The 19983-nt window shown below is 40.6% G+C and overlaps 1 protein-coding gene across 3 annotated transcripts in view; it reads right to left on the bottom strand.

The window, feature by feature from the left end:
* FNDC3B (fibronectin type III domain containing 3B) overlaps positions 1-19983 on the bottom strand; it is a 190977-nt gene that overhangs the window by 39518 nt on the left and 131476 nt on the right. For all 3 annotated transcript variants that reach the window (XM_064665854.1, XM_064665853.1, XM_064665852.1), the window contains exons 9-18: positions 18975-19034; positions 16102-16240; positions 15745-15798; positions 8203-8327; positions 5483-5657; positions 4816-4902; positions 3010-3148; positions 2390-2461; positions 1744-1862; positions 849-954 (exon numbers count right to left, since the gene is read on the bottom strand). In XM_064665854.1, the coding sequence (XP_064521924.1) occupies positions 849-954; positions 1744-1862; positions 2390-2461; positions 3010-3148; positions 4816-4902; positions 5483-5657; positions 8203-8327; positions 15745-15798; positions 16102-16240; positions 18975-19034 (1076 nt within the window). The remainder of the gene's footprint in view (positions 1-848; positions 955-1743; positions 1863-2389; positions 2462-3009; positions 3149-4815; positions 4903-5482; positions 5658-8202; positions 8328-15744; positions 15799-16101; positions 16241-18974; positions 19035-19983) is intronic.

The following is a 19983-nucleotide window of genomic DNA, read 5'->3' as shown; positions in this document are numbered from 1 at the left end:
ATACTTGCATGCTATGTTACAAGTCAGTACCACAGAATTAACATGCCTGGGGTTCTGAAAAGCAGTGTCCACTAAAAGGGGTGCAGGCTTCCAGGAAACAATATGGTATCTTGGATGCACAGGTGAATTTTTACTGGTGTTGAAATATGTTTGACAGTCAGAAATTGTACTGACCTAGAATTTAGCTTAACAAATGATGCCCCAAAGATACCTGCATGCTGCAACGTTATCATGGTAAAGAACAAGTCTGTTGGATACTGGCATGTGCCTTCTATTCTAAAAAATGTGCATTTTTGACAGTTCAGTGTCATGATCATGGTCCAAGACCTTTGCAAAATTACAGGTGTCCAATGGATTATGTGTGTTATAAAGTGGATCAGGGTTCAAATGCTACCCAAAATCCTCAATATGTTCTAACTCAAATTTTTGAGAGAATTCATATGTTAGAAGTAGCAAAACATTTCTGCTAAGTCAATATTGCAAAGGAATAAAGTAAGATTTTTGAATCACAGGGTGTTTTTGCATAAACAGAGGAATAAAAAGATAGGTATTTTAATATAGTCGATATTTGTAGTCTTGACAGCGATGGGACCTCACTAACAAAACTGGAGCACAGTGTAAGGCCTTAAAGACAACCAGAGGACAGGTAACTTCACAAACCCAACAGAGAGCCACCACAGTTGATGAGAAGTTTAACTTCTGACTTGCACTGACTTCGCTTTGCAATTTCCTATTCACCAGGACGAACCGCAACTTTTCAAGAGCAACGCAAATAAAGACTAAGGCAAGGTCAGCAAATAACAATCAAGATCAAAGCTGTCCAACAGGGAGATGCTCCACTGTCTTACCCCATTGTAGCTGCACTTCTTTGTGCTTTGGCTTCCCCAGGACTCTGGGTGCCCGACAGTGCCCCGGTGCCACACTCAGCGTACGGACAGGTAAACTTTCAGAGCACTGCAAGAGAGCAGAGCTGCAGTTAGCACCTACAGAGTGAGGCATGGTTAGAAAGTGGCACAAGAAATTGTTTTCTACATTCACCACTTAGTAGAGATTTATGTAAACAATAAAGGAGAGGAGATGCTATCAAGCGTGTTACTCACAAATCCAATTAACAGAGTTCCTTCATTACCATCCTCAAAACTGTAGCACACGTGGGGTTCTCTGTTTTAATTTTCCTTGTTTTTAAAATAATGTCAAGGCCTAAAGTACTCAGTCTTAAATCAGAAAAAAAAATAAAGCAGGAGGAATAATAGTATAGATACTAAAATGAATTTCAGTCAAAGAAGGGAATTACAGGAATCAGTGGCTGGAAAAGGGAAATTAAAAATTTAAAATAATTCATCCATATGAAAAATAATTGTTACAACAAACCACCCTTTTCTACATCTCCAGCCACCAGCTTTGGTCAGTACAGGGTCATGCACATGAGAGTCTGTGGTCTTTTCAAGCAAGTGGCCACATGAGATGAAAATGATGGTCTTTTCTAGTGTAAATATAAACACCTACAGACTGGTTCCGAGGAAACAGAATCTCACTAAATTGCAATTTGCTGAAACTAAAATCAGGTACACACAGAAATCTTCTGACATTCAGGAACTTGCAACATAAGCCATCAGCATAGCTTTACTGTGCTACGGGAAAAACATTCCCCTTCTTTTTAAAGCAGAAGTATGTTACCAAAACGAGCAGATAAATCTCAGAAAAATATAAACCCAATAGTCCTTACTGTTAGATAATACCCACCTGACTGTGTCCACCAGTGCTGATACAGCATGCCCGGAGTTTATACAAAGTGCCTGGTTTCAAGTGAGTACAGGTATATTCTGTAGCCGAGCCACTATATGCCACTTCCCATTGATTTGCTAAAAACAAGATATATTCCAGTTTAGAGAACTGTAATGCAACAAGTTTAGGAGTGTCCAGGAAGAAGGAAAATCCTTAATGTGGTTTTCCACAAACCATATGTTTCAGGAAAGTCATTAGTGTCACTATCACTGTGAAGATTATTCCCACGTAAAGATATAACACACATAAACACACATAAAAATACTCACAAATTTAAATATTATATAATGTACAAAATATATATATTTATACACACATATAAACATAAATATTTCTAGGTTCAGCCACATAACCTAGAATTCTACCAGTACTAATTAAGAGAAAAAGAACTAACTGGAAAAGAATACACTACAAAATCTCCCCAAATCCAAACCAAATTCCCCAAGAACACTTCAGGTTTTAAGGCTGCAAGTATGCAACTCACATTCAATCACATGTGCAACATTAGGCCATTAATGATAATAACATTAATAGTCCAAAGGGTCAGGAGTTCTTTATGGTAGCCATAGTGGATTGAAACAGAGACAACTTGTTTCAAGTTTACCTTCTGGACTTCCTTGAGAAATCTCTAGTAGATACTTCAGGATTTCTGAACCACCATTATCCTGTGGAGGATCTGAAAAAATGAGGCAAGTTGTCAGTAAATCAAGATTAGGAGTGTAAGATACCAAAAAGACTACAGAACCTGTTCCTGATTCTGCTCCTTCTCCTCCACATCAACTCCACCAAGAAAACTGCAGCAGCAGTAGGTAAGAGACATTAATTTTCAGCATCAATCAGAATAAGGCGGCTGGATAATGATGATCCAAACAAAATGTATGGAAAAAGCACTGAGAGAGAAGCTGCCTGGGGGCTTGCCCCATTATTAAAGGAAGCAGCTGGAATGATGCTGCAACGGGACATGAAATGGAAAATGAAAAGCCTGAAAATGCACTTGAGTGTGAGTTAGTCAATGAAAACAAACAACATTTTTGATTCTGAAAGCACAAGAGCCTCTAGATACTTTTTACAATATTAAAAAAAAATTAAGCTGTCAAGCTCTCCAGACACGTTCAACTTTGGACTGAGAAGCAGCATGAAAAATCTAACACATATTTACATAATTTTACTTGAATTTATGATGACCCCCAAAAAGCTTTACTGTGACAAACTGAAGTGCCTTACCCCATTTCACACTAAAGCCATGAGATGTTATTGGCCCCTTAATAACAGGTCTGGTTGGAGGTCCTGGCCTGTCTGGGCTTGTTGTGCAGACCAACACTTCGCTGGGAGAGCTCTTCCCTTCCACATTAGAAGCAAACAGCTGAAACAAAACCACAAGTTCACCCTTGTTTATTGTACCTGCTTTTCTGACAGTTCTGCATGAGACTTCTTTTAGAAATAGCACAAATGTCATTAAGCTGGAAAATATGTCACATCCCAAAGCGTGTGGGATTCTAATAACAGATATTAGATTGTCATGTTGTTTCTTTACAAACATTGATTTTTCCCTCCCTCCAGCAGCAATAGATCGTGGTACGTTTAAGACAAAAGCAGTGCTGGTTTTCCCTTTAAAAAAAATTCACTTTTTTAAATAACTGTGGCAACTTGCAGTTATTTGCTCCTAAAAAAAAAAAAAAATCAAAACAATGACAAATACTTTGTCATTTTTTGGGTTTGGGGTATTTCAAGCTGCTACTTAAAATGAAATAATTCAAAGTATTAATTCAATTAAAAATCAGATCAAAGTTGTGTCTGTAGCCAATGTCACCAGGCTACAAATTCGCTCTGATGTCAACACAGTTTCCTAAAATCCGTGTTCAATGTGGAATCAAGGCTGTAGAGAAGCACAAAGTGTCCTCTTTCCTCAGCCAGCCACGGCAGCTTTTACAATACTAAACTAAAAAGCATCATCTGTAAGTGACACTGAAACAACCTCCCAATTCTTTGGGTAGCTCTTTACGCAACTTCACAAGGTCTTCTGTCCCACAGAGCAGGGAAAAAGCTCTTCCCTGTAAGAATGGTGAGACACTGGAACAGGTTGCCCAGAGAAGCTGTGGTTGCCCCATCCCTGGAATTGTTTAAGGTCAGGTTGGATGGAGCTCTGAGCAACCCGGTCTAGTGGAAGGTGTCCCTGTCCATGGCAGGGGATTGGAATAAGATAATCTTTAAGACCCCTTCCAACCCAAACCATTCTATGATTTAAATGAGTCTTTGGGTAAAGTTTTCTTTTTCCTGCTTCTGAATATACAAAGACATACAGAAGCCAAATGTTTCTGAATTGACACAAGCCTGTGGCATCCTCCTCTCCCTGTGCTGTTTACAAATTACAAGAAGCTGCTTCCAGATACTGACTCCGTTTGCTGATGGGAGAAGAGAGGATGTTGGCTTCACAGACATCTTCTGCCCATCTCCAGAGGGACACTGTGCTCCAGATGGCACATCCTGTGGAGCCACTACAGTGGACAGTCTTGGGGGTCTGTGTTTAGGAGCACCCACAGAGCAGGAGATACCAACACTTGCTAAAAAACAGCTCCAAACCAGCCACGTGGACATATGAGATAAAAAAGCTTCAATTTCTGGCTGCCAGGGGAAGAAAAGCCCTGGGCTGGGGAGGAGAGCTGTGCTCGCTGGGTGCCCTGCAGCATCTGCTCCATTCTGTAGAATTAAGATGGGATTTGTGACCACAGAACATTTTGGGAGCAATGCAGCCAACTAAAATTACCTCATGCCCTGAGCCACACACTCACAACATCATACCTGACAGTACATGGTACTGAGAACTACGTTTGTTCCAAAAATGCTGAGTAACAGCATATCCTGTGATAAAAGTAAAAATACAACTAACAGTTTAATCTGTTAGGTTGCAGTATAAAGTAAACTTCTACTTGATGACTCAGTTTTGGAGGGAATATTAAAGGATTTCTACAGTGCCTGGAAAAAACCCAACACAGAACACACTATGCAAAGACAAGAGGAAAGAGATTTTACCCTGAATTTATACTGTGTGCTTCTTCTGAGATTCTTCACAGTACAGGCTTGCTCCTCTCCAGTGTACTTCGGGTGAAACACGCTATCCTAAAAAAAAAAAAAGCCAAAACCAAACAAATTCCCATAACTGTGGAGTCTGAGAAAGTGTTCCCTGTATTACAGCTACAACACATTATAGCAAAGGAGCTTCATAGTTGAGTGCTTTTTTATTATTATTATTACTTTTAAGCTGCAAGACCACAATAATTTTCCTCTAGAGGCATAGTGCAGCTGCCCTAAATAATATAATTTTGCTGCAAAATAAGCACAAAACCACTTGTGGCAGTTTAACCTGTTACAGAACTGGAAGTGACAGATGACACAACACACACACACCACAGAGCAGTGAGGACAGAGCAGACTGAACTGGTTAAGGACAAGCTGCCCTACACTCACAGACTCCTGTGCAGCTTTGTGAGTAATCATGGCTGACAGTACAGATTTTTAGCTAAGGATTCATAATTAATTCTGCTGCAGAGCAGAACAAATCACACAGCTCCGTCCTGCCAAATACCCAGTACTCCTGGAAGGCCCTCCAAAGCAGCATTCCATGTTCTTCTCAGTGATCTTCAATTGATAAATGAAAACCCAGTCTAAGTCATGCACTTTACAGCAACACAGCACTTACATTATCTTCTTCCTGAATTTCCAGGGTGTAGGAAATCACTTCCTCAGGTGTACATCCTTCTACTTTATTCCACTGCAACGAGATCCACGTAACACCAGCTCGAACAAGCCTTGGTGCAGAAGGGGTCTGAGGAATATTGCCTGCAGTGTAGCAAACCACCTCCTGGCTGTACCCACTGCTCAGAGACACAGAAGGAGAGAGAGGAATATTAAAACACACAAACAAAACAAAACTACATTCCTCTAAACACATCGAAGTTTAGGGGGTTATTTAATATTTTCAAAAAATGTGGACAACATTCAAATTGCCTTGGTGGAAAAGATGAACGCCCAGTTAGGAAATGCCAGAACTAAAAATAGAAAAAAAATGCAGGATTATGTGTCCTCACAGTCATTTTACAGATCTCATCACAATTATACTGGAAAAAATATTTGACTGCCTAAAAATATTAACTTGCTATTAACAGTGAAGTAGAGGAAAATGTCATGTAGCATAAGGGAACTAAAATATAGGAAATAAAGTCCAAAGTATTTAACTTTTGGATGTTGAACTTGAGATGCTCAGACTACAACTACTACAAACTCAGAACACAACTTCTATTTAAGTTACACCGTTGAAAGGTGAGTTCTTCAGCAAATCTAGTCCCACTGCTTCAGACATCCCCCTCCAAAGAAAGCAGGAAAAATTTATCCAGTCCTGCCCATACATGCTCAGCATCACGTAGGAGCTGCCTGGTGCAGGCACAGACACCTTCCAGCCCTCCAGGCTGGTCCTACTCCTTCCTGACTTTCCCTGCCCAAACTTCTTTGCATTTTAAGCTGAGCATAAAGTTTTGCACAGCTCAGGCTGCAACCAGAGAGAACACCTGTGGCCAAGGGGATGCAAGCTCTCCTTTTGTAAAATCCCAGCATCCTTAAAACAACAGGTGTTTGAGCAAGTGTGGAACAGTTCTCTCAAATTTCCATGCAGAATATATTATGTACAATGGAAATTTGAGAACAGAGTTTTAAATGGACAGATTCTGGTGAAATTTTGGGAAGAGAACAAAGAACTCTCAAGTTAAGGTAATGTTCTTGCAATGTTCAAATCTGTGTTTCCAAAGTACGAACTTATTTTGTGCCTAAAGTTATACCACGAATTTAATACACAGAAAAGGACATCTCCTTTTTAAGTCTCCTTCCTCAAAAATAGCATTTTTGTTGAAATACTCTTATAGTTAAATAATCCACATATAACTAACACCTGAACAAGACAAAAATCATCTTAGATGGTAAGTCCACAAGCCTTACAACCAATCAAAACCATCTTATGACATGAAGTGTTAGATGACATTATCATGTCATAATTTTGATGCTGCCTATAAAATAAGCCCTATGCTGCTGGTGCTTATCTCACAGATTAGCACAGAGCAGCTGACCATAAATACAGTTCTTAGTTCACTCCCTGCTTGATAGTCTGAGGATAAAAAAAATAGGGAGAAAAAAAAAAAGGGCAGGGGGAAGAGGTGGTGGCGGGGAGAATGTTGAAACACACCCTAAGGTATTTTAAAAATCTGGAATCTGGCAAAGAAAAGAGATGCCAGAACTGGGAACTTTGCACAATCCCAAATCCCTTCCAGTTACACTCAGCAGCTCAAGCCCCCCTGCTTTCCAGATCAAGTATTATTTCAACTGGGAGGGAAGTAATCTTGCAAGCAGTTGGGAAAAGGGACTGTGCATACATGAATGGTCTCAGTGCATCTCAGAGAAAACACAGCACCATGAATAAAGCAGCTTTTTAAAGCTATATGTTACTCAAAGGTTTGTGCTTTAGAAGAGAGAACAATACAGGAATCTCCCTCCACCGAACACATTGTTATGTACCACTAGTGTTTCTTTTTGTGTCCTTCTTGTAATAATGATTAGATCCTGTTTAGCTAAGAAGGACAATAAAGGAGTACACAAGAGCACTGGATGTTTGGTTTCTTCACAGCTAAACTCTTCCTGGCCTACTTTCCTTCCCTGAGCACAGGAGAGTACACACAGCCCCTGCAACACGATGTCTCTGGGTACACTCTGGTCCTCAGCTGCAGAACATTTTATCCCAGTGCTCCCCTGCAGCTCCCAGAGGATTGAACTAAGTCTGATTTCTTACCATCTTCATCTGAGTGCATCTGTTAATGTGCAAGGAAAAGCAGAAGCTAAATCCCATCTTTCAGTGTCCCTGAGTGTGTCTGTCCTGTCATTGGTCCTGGCTCTCTCCCCCTTCTTTCCCACCCCATCAGCCAGCCCTGCCAGTCCTGAGGAAGAAGGAAGGGACTGTACTGTTGAAAAGAGACAGAAGGGCTTTGCTTTAAACCAGAAAAATAAATATATCAAGATTCCTTTCAAAATCTGTAACTCAACTTCCTCTTGCTTGTTTTTCTTGGTTCACAGAGGTCCCTAGTGGGAATTTTACATAACAGATGTATTCTTTTTGTATTAGGAATAGATCACAAAACACCATTTAACACCTCAAAAGGAGCCTATCTTCTTAGGCTGACCTCATCATGCTGATGGTATAGGGCAATTCCCTGAGACCTGAAGGATACCACCAGGGAAGGTGCAGCTTTAACTCAAAACCACGAAGAGAAAAAATAAACAAAAATCCCCCTCAGAAATTCCTCTTTATACTGTCACTGATAGTTAAGCTTTCCAGCTATCACTTTTTCCTCAAATAAATGTGTACCTTGGTTAGCTTACCTAGTACCGATGTCGTTCTGGGCTGCTAATCGGAAGGTGTAACCCAAAGCTGGACAAAGCTTGGTCAGCTTGCAATGCTTCTGGCTCCCGAAGTAACATTCTCTGAAACCACTGTTCCTCTTTCCCTAGAAAGAGAGAAATCTGTAATTGGATCGCTATGAAACAAAAACCACACGGTGCTTATTTTAAAAGGCTGTTAAACGATATTAGAATTGGATGTTTCCATACAGGCACTGTGCAAAGGAGGCTGTGTAAGCGCTGGCAGCGCTGCTTTGCTCCCAAAATCCCACAGATCAGCACAGTCAGCCTGCTGACAGATCCCTCCTCTTCTCAGAGTTTTATATTTGTGAGATGTATCTACAGCTCCTGGCATTCTGCTTGAAACGTGATTTATCCCACTCATTAACAAAAAACCAGGCAAATTAAGGGTAAAATCATCCCTCAATCCACTCAGTCACAGAGGCACAGGAAAGGTGCAGCCAACATCTTGCAAGCTCTACCCTCCGTACCTCCATCCCTCCCTGGTCCTTCAGGAATTCTCTATCCCACAAGAGGGCTCTCGCTCCCCACAGTCGAGCCATGGCCAGACCCAGCAGGACAACCCAGGTACAACCAGCCCCATGCTCTGCTCTCCAGGGCAAAACAGATTTATTAATCACAGAGGAATATTTAACGTGCCAGTTCTGCATCGACCCCACTGCTTGGAGCACATGATGAGTGAAGAGGATTTGTTAGGAAGTGTGCAGCTTTGGTAAGAAACTTGGATATCAGAGGGATGGTTTATGGAAGTCTCACATCAGCATGACCTGGAACAGTGATCCATCCTGACAAAGCTAAGATGGGGCAGCAGCCAGAGAGGGTATCCAGACACCTCTCCAGCTCCCAAATCCTTCCTCAGGTACAAACCAGCACGGCTGAGGATAAGGACACTCAGAAGTTCTCTCCTTCACCCCACCACATTTAAAACCACACAAAAACCTTTTAAATGCACCCCAACTTGGTACACCCTGGGGTAAAAATTAAGCTGAGCTGTTTGCAGGGCAGAGAGCCTAAACCAACAAGGAATATCTGTTTTCATACTATGTCACATGCAGGAAATGACCAATTTGAAATCTTTCTGGAGAAAGGGCATGGACTGCTCAACTCTTCATAAATAATATCTAACAGAGCTGAAGCAGTTTAAAGGCTTTTAATTTCAATACCTGAATGCAAAATTAATGGACAATTACATTATTAAGCATAGCAGAGTAGAAGCCTGGCAAATGACATCCATGGGCTCAGATAGGTGCAGGAGACAGAATTATCTCTGCAACTTCTTCTGACTGAAAAGCTCTGCTATGCCATTTACTATCTTTGGCACCTGTCTCTACAATTTTTAATTATTATTTTATTATCTATATGGGCGTCCCTCACTGCAGACAACAGCTTCACCTGCTGCTGCCTCCTTGGGCTTGCTCTGCCCTCCCACACCCCATTCTTCCTCCATGCTCAATACATCACTTCGCCACTAAAGATCTCAAAAATGCCTGAGTGGGACATGCATTTTTTTCACTTGGCCATTCTCCAGCTCCTACCAATTTCTACTTATTTTCCCTCAGACTACAACACAGAAGGAAAAACTCCCTAAAATGTTTGTAGTGTATCTCCAGAACATGTTTATCAAGTTAGAAACAATCATGCAGATCTCCAGCACGGAATAACAATGTGGAGGCACTGAAGGGACATTTATCACACTGGCAAACAGCCCTAACTTTTATTTATACACAGTGAGCCTACACTTGTTCTGGAACTTGGTTTTATACACAATCTCCTTCAACTTCACCCACCTGCTCCAGCTGTAACATTACTGTACGGATCAAGCAAATTAAGAGACGGAATTAGAAGAGAATCATTTTGTAAAATGAGAAAACCTTTTCAGATCTAAATTCCCTAGTTATAGAGTTCTATGATAAAATTACTTTAGGACGAAAAAGATAGGTGACCATACATCCCAGCTCAGCAATAATGTGTGTAAACTTCACACTACACAAAACCACATTAGAAATCCCGTGTTTCAGTAAAATATCCATTCATCAGTGCAAGACTATCAAGAATATATTTTTTTCTTCCCTATGCAAACTCTCTTTTATAGGTTGGGTTGCATTAAATTAATTTTCCTCCAACTCTTTGATGACTTTACTACTTATAAACAATTGAAAACATTTATTTTTGATTTCTGCTTAAGAATGTAGGTTTTTTTAGTGATTTACCTATGCTTTTTTCCAAGAGAACAAAATGACCAAATACCAAGCATGCGTTTGATAAAGCAATGCTGGCTAAAAAGGAAAAGTCATGGACAATCTCACCTGTAGCACAATGCCTGAACTGAGAGCAATGGGCCAAGGAAACTCTCATTTATCAAACTGGTGGGTTAAAACTTTGCCAAGATTGCCAAACATCTAAGTTATCTTCAACTTTATAACAGTACAGACTCTGATATTGTATATATTTCTCTTGCAGAACTGGTATTGTACATTCCCCAGACTCACTCAGAGACCAACTGGTATTCAAATTACTCAGACTGGCTGGTATTTTGGATTCTATTGGCACTAATTGGAGAGGCTGGCCGATATTTCTAATTATCCTGGCATTAATAGCCTGGAAATAGCCTCTCCGCTCCTTCTCTCCCAAGATTTATGAAAGCACTAATGCTGGCATAATTATAGACAGGAACAACTGGCAGGCTGGTACTGGCTGCCACCCAAGAGTCTTACAGCTTTCCCAGAATCCTTCTCCTATCCTTTGTACACTCGGCATCCAAGTTTTTAATCCTTTAAATAATGTTTCGTAAGTTGCTTTAAATACACTGTATCATTTCCGCAAATATTTCTAATCCCCAGATTTCAGAGGGAGTGCTGTCTGACTTCTCCTCCAGGCCTGCTTTCTCCAGCCTGTGTTCCCTATTCTTCTCCAGGACAACCCATACTGTGATGATCATCAGCGCCTGTCAGGAAACAAGAACAATTCAGCTCCACAAATCCCTCAGAATTTGCACAACACTCTAACAGAGCGTTTACACACAGTTTTTAAGAGTTTTCCCTGCTATTTCAGCCATATTTCAAGCCACACACTCAACACAGGGTGCCAAAGTGTCTCTTGGCGAGTGTATTTATTGAACAAGGGTTTTGAGCATTTAAATGGGTTTTGTTGACTGCATTCCCTGCAGCACAGGCAGTAAATAAACACAAAAGGAGGAAGTGGCCACTGCAGGTACAGTGATGCAGGAATGGAGCACAGTCCTTCACCACAGAAATCTGCAGCAGAGCTGCCAGCATCAGATCTGCAACCAGGAGGCAGGATGGACATCTGTGGCCACGCCAGCATTAGCTGCTATGTTCAGGTCATATTGGCAATAAAAAGGAACAGACTGATACTCAATCTGACACAGAGCTGCAGAGCAAACTGTCAACAATTAGTGTAACACACCTTAAGATCTCTGCAAAGCATTTATTGTGCAAGTTATACACATAACTGAATTTTCTCTACATACAAACATTTAGAAGATAGCAAAAGACCGATGAAACATCCCTAGAATATACAGAAACCTCAGTTTTATCCAAGGCTCTCCTCTTGCATGTCTCACAGGAGTGGCGCAGCCACAGAACAGACTCAGAGGGCAAGTGAGTGAACGAGCACAAACATGGAGCTCTGTGTATCCAAATTCCAGTGCAGCATTCACTGAGATACTTTGCTCAGATTATCAGCTGGTAAAAAACAAGCACATCTCTGCTACCTTGAGAAATTAAAAATTTTGTGGCAGAACAAAATGATCTCAATTTACCTATATAATAAACTTCATTATTAACTATCCATCATCAAATCATTAAGTAGTGTGGTGTTGTATCAGTCTCTTTCGAGTAGATTAAAATGAGCTGCTTACTGGATGAGAATTAAAGCTGCTTTGAGTTGTACATAAAACAGAGACACACACTGTGTGAGAGGGATGTCCTTGTTTCTGACTCAGGAACATTCCTCCCCTTTCCCATAGAGAATGAATAGGATACTCTCGCTGCCCATATGCACAAGAGAAACATTTACTTACTACCACTTAATCACAGAACCAGCATTTCACATCTAATTAGTAACAAAGGCCTGATTCTTACAGCAGTGCCAGCAGCATTTTTCAATGCAGTTACAGTTTACTGATTTTGATGAACACTGGCATCAGGAGAAAGCATCACCTCCTTTACAGTCACATTTTCTTTTGGGTATACAACTAATGCTATTTTTTTCTGATTAGCCTTTGCTGACCCTGAATAAACAATCCTGGCACCAAGTCATCAATTGATTAGTTCAGGTTTGTAAGTTCAAAGTTCATAGCAGAGTCAGAAGGTGAAGTTTTCCTTAATTATTAATTTTAATTGATTTTATTGCCAGATGACTATTGTCAGTCCCGGCACCTGAGGTGCAGGCTTGTTGATATCCCACCGGATTTCAAAATAACGGAGATGAGGGGCTGATCCTAACTCTTTAATCCAAATTGGGAGGGAAAAAGATGGAACAGCAGGAATAGCTTTGTCTATCAAGGATTTTACAGAGTCTACAGGTCAGGAAAAACACCAAAACCCAGAACTAAACTGAGGCAGTAGCTGGGTAGGACTGGCACAGTGACTTATTAAGCAGAATTTCCCACCTCACCTAACCCTAGGGCTGTAAAACACAGTGCTCCTGCTGTCGCTTTACGGCAACAATTCACTTTCTGCATATACAAGTGATGCCACCTATGCCCCTGGCTGCATTTTACATGCTACAAACTGTGCCTCCGCCCTGTAAAAACAAGAGGAATGAGGATGACATACTGCTGAGCATCTGACATGCTCCAAGATCCAGAGATCCCAGAGACAGATAACCCATGACCCACCATGAGGGAGCATAGAGGGGCTGCTGGAGCCCTCTCTGTAGCACAGCTCGAGCTGGGGGAACACACTGGTGTGACTGGGATACAGCTGGAGGTGCCTGTCTGAACACCTCCACCTCTCCCCACACCTCCTGTGCCTGATGCCAGTTTTGTTTCCACAGTCTGAGGCTGCAGCCTTTGCACAACAGCTTTCAAGCTGCCTATGGTGAGAGTGGCAAGGGCTTTCCACAGCTCATTCACACCATCCTTCCCCAGGAAAGGACCAACTTCCCAGGCAGGCTGCCATTTTAGGGTGCTTTTCCAACTTTATCATTGGATACATTTCTTGTTCTCCACTCTTGCAAAGCCCTCCCTGCTTTGCAGCCACGATTTAATTTCCTTCTATCACTGATTTTCCCGTGTTTATATTTTATCCTGTGCCCTGTAGCTAATGAATGCTGCTCTAGCTGAGATCTGGCAGCGTGTTTGCTGTTGCCTGGCAAGCGTTCTCCTCTGCTCTGATGTATTTATTTCTTGATTTCACCAGGACACAGTGTGGCATTGTGGAAAAGTCAGCGCTTTTGCTTACGTGGAGTTTACACAACCAAGTGCGAGGGTACAGAGCACTGCAAGTGAATTCTCTTTTGTACTTGGGAGGTGCAACTCCAGTAGCTGAATGCACTTCATGTCAGAGGCACAACTTGCCATAGCACCTGAAAAAGTGAGTGGACCATCCTGCCGAGCTCACCATTGCATGAGATGAGGCTCCTTCAGATCCAGGCACAGCCAGCCTGCATCTTCACACTTTTTCTTTAACAAGCCTAAATAGCATGTTTTAATTTAGCGCCTCAAAATGGCATTTCTGTCTCATATCAGAGGAAAAGAATTTTTAGAGAAGCTACACCTGTGGTATTAACTGTCTCAGAACCTGACAACTACATTTCAGCCAGGAGTCCTGTCAAATCATTGGAGATGTACCAAATTAATTTGTGCAAGGCCATTATTCTTTCATCTGTGCTGGCTAGTTCTCCATTGTGATCTCAGATTTCATGGCTGTTACTGAGAAAACAAGGTAATTAAAACAGATAGACTAATAGAATCAGGATGCCTCAATTTTTCCCCATTGGTACCTGAGCTACCTAAAACCAAACTGCTTTTGCCCTGTGAAAAAGACATATCATAACCTTTCTTTCTGAAGACAAAACTCTAGGTATATAATCAGTATTAAAGGGTATAAAGGACGAAAGAATTTTAGAATTGCCATGCATATATATACATATATATATATAAAATTATGTCTAGGCTCCATGCAGACAAAATGAATATCTGAAGTATTTGCACTGTATTAATGGTCTGCTGGTGGTCTCTTCTGACAAGACCTTCTTCTGCTTTCCTTCCCTTTGCAGGCTAAAATAATCCACATTTCCACTGCTTCACTGCTTGGTGCTGTTATGTTCCCATGGCTCCAAATTATTGGAAGCCTTGGAAGAGATCACAAGTGCACAGTCAAGGTGTCACAGAAGGCGTAACGGGATCATCCTGGCCAATCCTTTTGGAGAAATATCTCTTTAATCCCTTTTCCCAGACCTCACACTCTGCTTCTTTCCCTCTTCACTGACGACCTTTCCCCTTCCATTATGCAGAGAGGGACAGCAAGTCATTCTGAAGTTATTGTTTTCAGTTCAGAGGGTTTCTCATCATGCAGACCCCACTTGCTGTGACAGTGCATACAATAAATGTTTGCACAGTGAGTGGTTCCAAACACCCAACATGTGCCAGAATGATCTGGGAATGTGTTATTAGTGCAATAATGGAAAACTATTCATAACAGAATACTCCCTTCAGAATATTTTTAGACTACAAAAGACCTCAAGAGATGTTTCTCAGACGGCACAACCGGACACCCTTTCATATGCTTCATTTCCTGACTCATGACTCTTTTTTTCTTTACATGTTGCCCAAGCCCTTTCTGTCACCCATTATGTATTTTTTCCTTCAAAGATGATACTCCCTGACTCATGCTTTCTGCAGAAATATGGCTTGCACAAAAGAAAGGAGGCAGAAAGGAATCAGGGGACAGAGGGAGGATTCACAAGAACCCACCTCCAAAAAATCATCCACACCATGTTGTCAGGGCACCCTCCCCAACAGCCCATTGCTCACTAACCACGTAAAATAGGAGAGAACTTAATTCCTTCTATGCTTGGATGGGGACTAATTGTCACTATATAAAGGACACTTCTTCTGACCCTGAGTACATTCTCTGTAGAAAGGGCTGCAAGATCATAGCTTTTCTCCTCTGAGGCAGGAACAGTGTTTATTCTGCACTCAGTCAGCAAACAGAAGAAAGAGATCATGAACAGAACTCTAAGATACATTACAAGTAATGAAATAGTAAGCAATGCCAATTAACAAATAATATACACCAAATGAATGATAAAAGATTTCATGAGTACGGAACATTATCTCTGCATAAAATAAACTGAATGGAAAGTTTTCCCCTCACTGCCCCTTTCACCTTTCCAACTCTTTACCTAATGTCATCAGGATTTCATTTTCCTCTTTCTATTTTCTCCTGTATTTAATTATTTTTCTTTACTCAGCAAATCCTTGTAAAGTCTGAGTACCATTTATTCGTGTATTTATTTCAACTAGTTACAACTTACCTCATCCCACTCCAGAAGGTAGCTGGTGATTTTTGAACCATTATCAATGGGTGCCTACAAACAAAAATAAACAAAAAGTGACTTGGGGAATAGAAGAAAACTACTTCATCACCCCCCAGGCAAATGACTACAGTTTCAAGTGCTTTGCACGTGGCTTGGCAACCTCTTAACGATAATGAAACACATACATTTTAAAAGTCAAGTCAGTGCACGGGAAGGGATTTGTCAGAGTAGAGCAAGTTCAAGTCCCTTACTGAAAAATGACTGTCTCAGCTTTCAATTATTTTCAGTATTTATGCTCACTGTCAGTAAACTCCATTTTTCCCTGCTTTCTTGCCCGATCCCAGCATTACCTACCTTCCACTGTAAGGTTAAGGAGCTTTTGGTCCTGTGCGAGGGTTTGGGTGGGAAGGGACACTCTGGTGCTGAGCTGTGAGTGGTGAAGCTTACTGGCTCTGAGCAGGATCCCTTTACTGAGTTGTACATTGCATATACCCTGGAAAGAGTAATCAAGTGGGTTATAAATTTGCTGACAGTTACACTGGCACTGCCTCAGCCACAGTATTTGACTACCAAAGCATCCATGATACCATTCACTAATGACAGATTTATCACAGACCAGTGTCTGTCCTTATTTTACTTCACTTCATACAAGTATGCAAAAAAATCCCCAAAACCCCCACAGCAGAAGTCAAACTCTATAGTAATTTGTGCAAATACTCCCAGAGACCACTGAGTTATCTTCATCATCTTTTCTTTCCACCACTACTTCCTTGTAATTGCAAGACTTCCACACACTGTGCTAAAATTCTCTTTGCAACACAACAGAAAGTATGAGCTCATGAGAAAAAGGTGTCAACTTTAACACCTGCTTTACACTTGAGTCCCATGTATCATGTTGAGTGGTGGTAACTGCTGGTCTCCTTCCACGGGTACAAGCTCATCCTACATAGCTCAGGTGTCAACACTTAGTGGACTTCCATGGATTAGAACTAACACAGCTCAGCAATATTACTCCAGTAAACTAAAAATCTTCAAAGCAAATTTGATTTCAGGCAAATCTTCTATATATCACCATAGAGGGGGATATAAAATACAAAACCATGTGGGAAAGCAAATAGGATATAGTTGAGCACTTCCTCAAGAGGTGCCTTTCTCTGAAAAATTAATGGTGTTATTTTTTCCCTTCACATTTTCCATGCAGCAAAAGAAAGTGCAAATTGGAAGTCTTCTACTCAAAAAAAAAGTTCAAATCATGACCAGACGATGACCTCTGAGTTGGCTGTAGCTATTGTGTACTTGAATGCAGAGCTAAAGAAAGGGCAATTTCTAAATTTGTTTTCAGTAGATAAGAGTAATTTATGTACAATGGCCACCTACGTAGAATCAAACCTTTTGGGGGAGGCTGACAAGAACTGCTGTAGTGCTGCTTTACCCATCACCTATTAGCAGTCAGGAGTGAAAACAAATGCAATTTGTGTACATCTGCTGGAAATGAGCACAGCCAAGCATCCAACACAAACCATAAAGGAATAAAACCATGAGAAAACGAACTTAGGGGGCATCCTCTGCATGTCACTGAAACACAGCACAGTCAGCCCTGAAGGTACCACAAGAATACACCTGAAGAAAAGCAAGCAGTGAGTTCAGAGTGAACCAGGTTGTCCCAGGTGCCCCACAGGGCAGCAGCAAGAACAAGCACCTTGTCTGGTGGAGACAAAGCCCCGAGAGATGCTGCCAAGGTTAAGGAGACCCAAAGCGATCCGCCCAGTAACTGCTGGCCCTTAAATTTCTTTACTGAACAGATTTATTTCTTCACAGATGTTAATACATAATGCAGTTACAGTGAAGAAAAAAAAAACCTGTCATGGAAAGCAAATAGGCAGCTCGTTCGGTGTCGGCTCGCTCCACTGCAAACACGGGCTGCTGCTTTGCAAGGCTGACTTTTATATTTAGCAGTCACTTGTTTTTGAACAGAAGTTACTGCTAATTGTTCCTAAATGAGTTATAATTTGATAAACCTGCAGGAAGGTGGAGGGAGCTGTAGGTAAGGGAGGAAGAAGTCAGCCAGGACATGGGACAAATACCCCTAAAAATGACCAAGACCTCAACCCAACTGCACATGGTAACCACTCTGGTGTTTGAAGTTGGCTTCAAAAGAGATGCTCAATGCTTACAGCAGGAAGCTCAACAGTGTTTTACAACTTTCCTCTCCTTGCTACCATCCCTGTTGTGGCTGGAACTCCTGTCCAGCCCAGGAGCTGCATCTTTTCCTTATTTATGACGAATTATTTCTGGTCTTCTCCTTCTACTTGAAAATTTTATTTTAGGGCTCCACTAGAAACTACCCTTAAAACTGAAAAGAACCTATAGTATCAGAACAAGATGGACACACTTAGGTGTTGGATCTTTTTTAGAGCTCAGAAGCAAGGTGTCCTTTAAAGTTTTGCAAACAGGAACAGCCTTGACATGAAACAGCACACCATGCTTAGCCCTTGTTTGGAAAAACAGAAGGGAACAATAGATAGGAATGAAAGGATTTTTTTTTTAAAGGATATGGAGGGTAACTGAACAGGATGTGAATTTGAAGCCTTAGTACATAAACAAGTCTTTAAAAAAAAAGCAACATGAACAGGTAATGCAGACGATGTTAAAAACATCAGGGAGCAAAACTAGAATGTGTTAATAGTTAATAAATGTGTAAAACACATTTTCAGAATCAAAGAGAAATATGCCCTGAAAATATTAGCACAGATCAGTGCGAATCAATCTTTTTTTCTTGCAATAAATGCTGAAATTACTACAGTCAGATGGATCTGTAATCAGCAGATTTACTTCCCAAAGCACAGACTATTTATGAACAAAGCGGGCTGGAGAACTTTCAGAGTTACAGTAGCTGAAGAAACACCAGTTGCTTGAGTCAAGTTTTTAAGCAGCTTCAGGTATCTCACTTTCAAACACAGAAATACAGACATGTAGACCTCTTTTTCCCTCTTTCTACAGCAATGACAACACAACAGAAAACGTTGTTTGAGAAGCATGCTCATAATTTAAAGTCCAAGAAAAAAAATCTACTGCAAAATATGTAGAAATCATTGAAAAATACACCTACAGAGGTGACCATTAAATTCTTGAACTACACTGTATATTTAGTTAAAAAACTTTCACATTTATTCTCATATAATGGAAGAGTTTATATTTAAGTGACATTCACATCCACACTAACTCACCTGACATGATAATCTGTTGCTGGCCTAAGGTCCTTCAGGTTATATTCTAATTCTTCTCCACTGCAAGAAAGAACGCCAAACTCAACAAATTAGTAAATTATAAGTAGTATCACACTTAGTACAGCTAGTGATTTTCTAGTGATATTATAATTTGAAAGAAAAGAGATAATCCCACCAAAGAAAAACAATATAACAATAAAACAACAAAAAATTATCAATATATAACAATAAAAACAAAGTAGCAAACAATATACCAACAATTTGTCAACATACTTCATGTTTCTTGAAAACTTTATAAAGCTCCATATACACAGAAGAAACAAATTTATCATCCCAATTTATACAGTAAACCAGCTATATGGGTTTACTTCAATGCTTGGATTTTGTTGATATTTGCATAAAGCACACTGTGGTTTTCTACCCTCCCTGAGCTGAAAAAAAGAATGGAATCCAAACATTATTTCTGTACTTTCTGCACATTCCTTATTTCAAAATACTTTATAAAAAGTGAGCCATTGAACTTCAGAGGAAGAAGCATAGTTTCTTGCACAACTGTTCCACTTATTTGCTTTCTCCTCCAGAATGATGCTCCCTGTGAGGATCATGACAAGGAGACTTTAATTAATGCCTGAACAGCTGGACCCAGCTCTCCTTTAATGCTAAGAGAAGTAAAAGCACAGAGTTTCAGACATTTTAGGAAAAAACCCAGCAAATAATCTATTAATTTCAAATGTAGCCAACATAGTTAGGGCTATTCTTTTTCCTTCTGGCTTGTTTGCTGGTAAATGAACACTGGGCTCAGTCATGTGTTGCCAGTTCTGTGAAGATTAAGGTACGGGTCAGTGCTTAATAAGTAATAGCCGTCTCATGTAAGAGCCTGGCTTATTCGTGATTTTATTAAAATATGGGAAACAAGAAAGCTCTCAATTTAGCATAAAGGAATATTTCATAGCTAGCTGGACAAATACAGCTAAAATCAAGAGAACAAAATTCACCAGAAAGCACATGC

Source organism: Pseudopipra pipra, chromosome 10 (assembly GCF_036250125.1).
Source record: "Pseudopipra pipra isolate bDixPip1 chromosome 10, bDixPip1.hap1, whole genome shotgun sequence".
Classification (NCBI taxonomy): Eukaryota; Metazoa; Chordata; class Aves; order Passeriformes; family Pipridae; genus Pseudopipra; species Pseudopipra pipra.
This window is presented reverse-complemented; position numbering and strand designations above follow the sequence as displayed.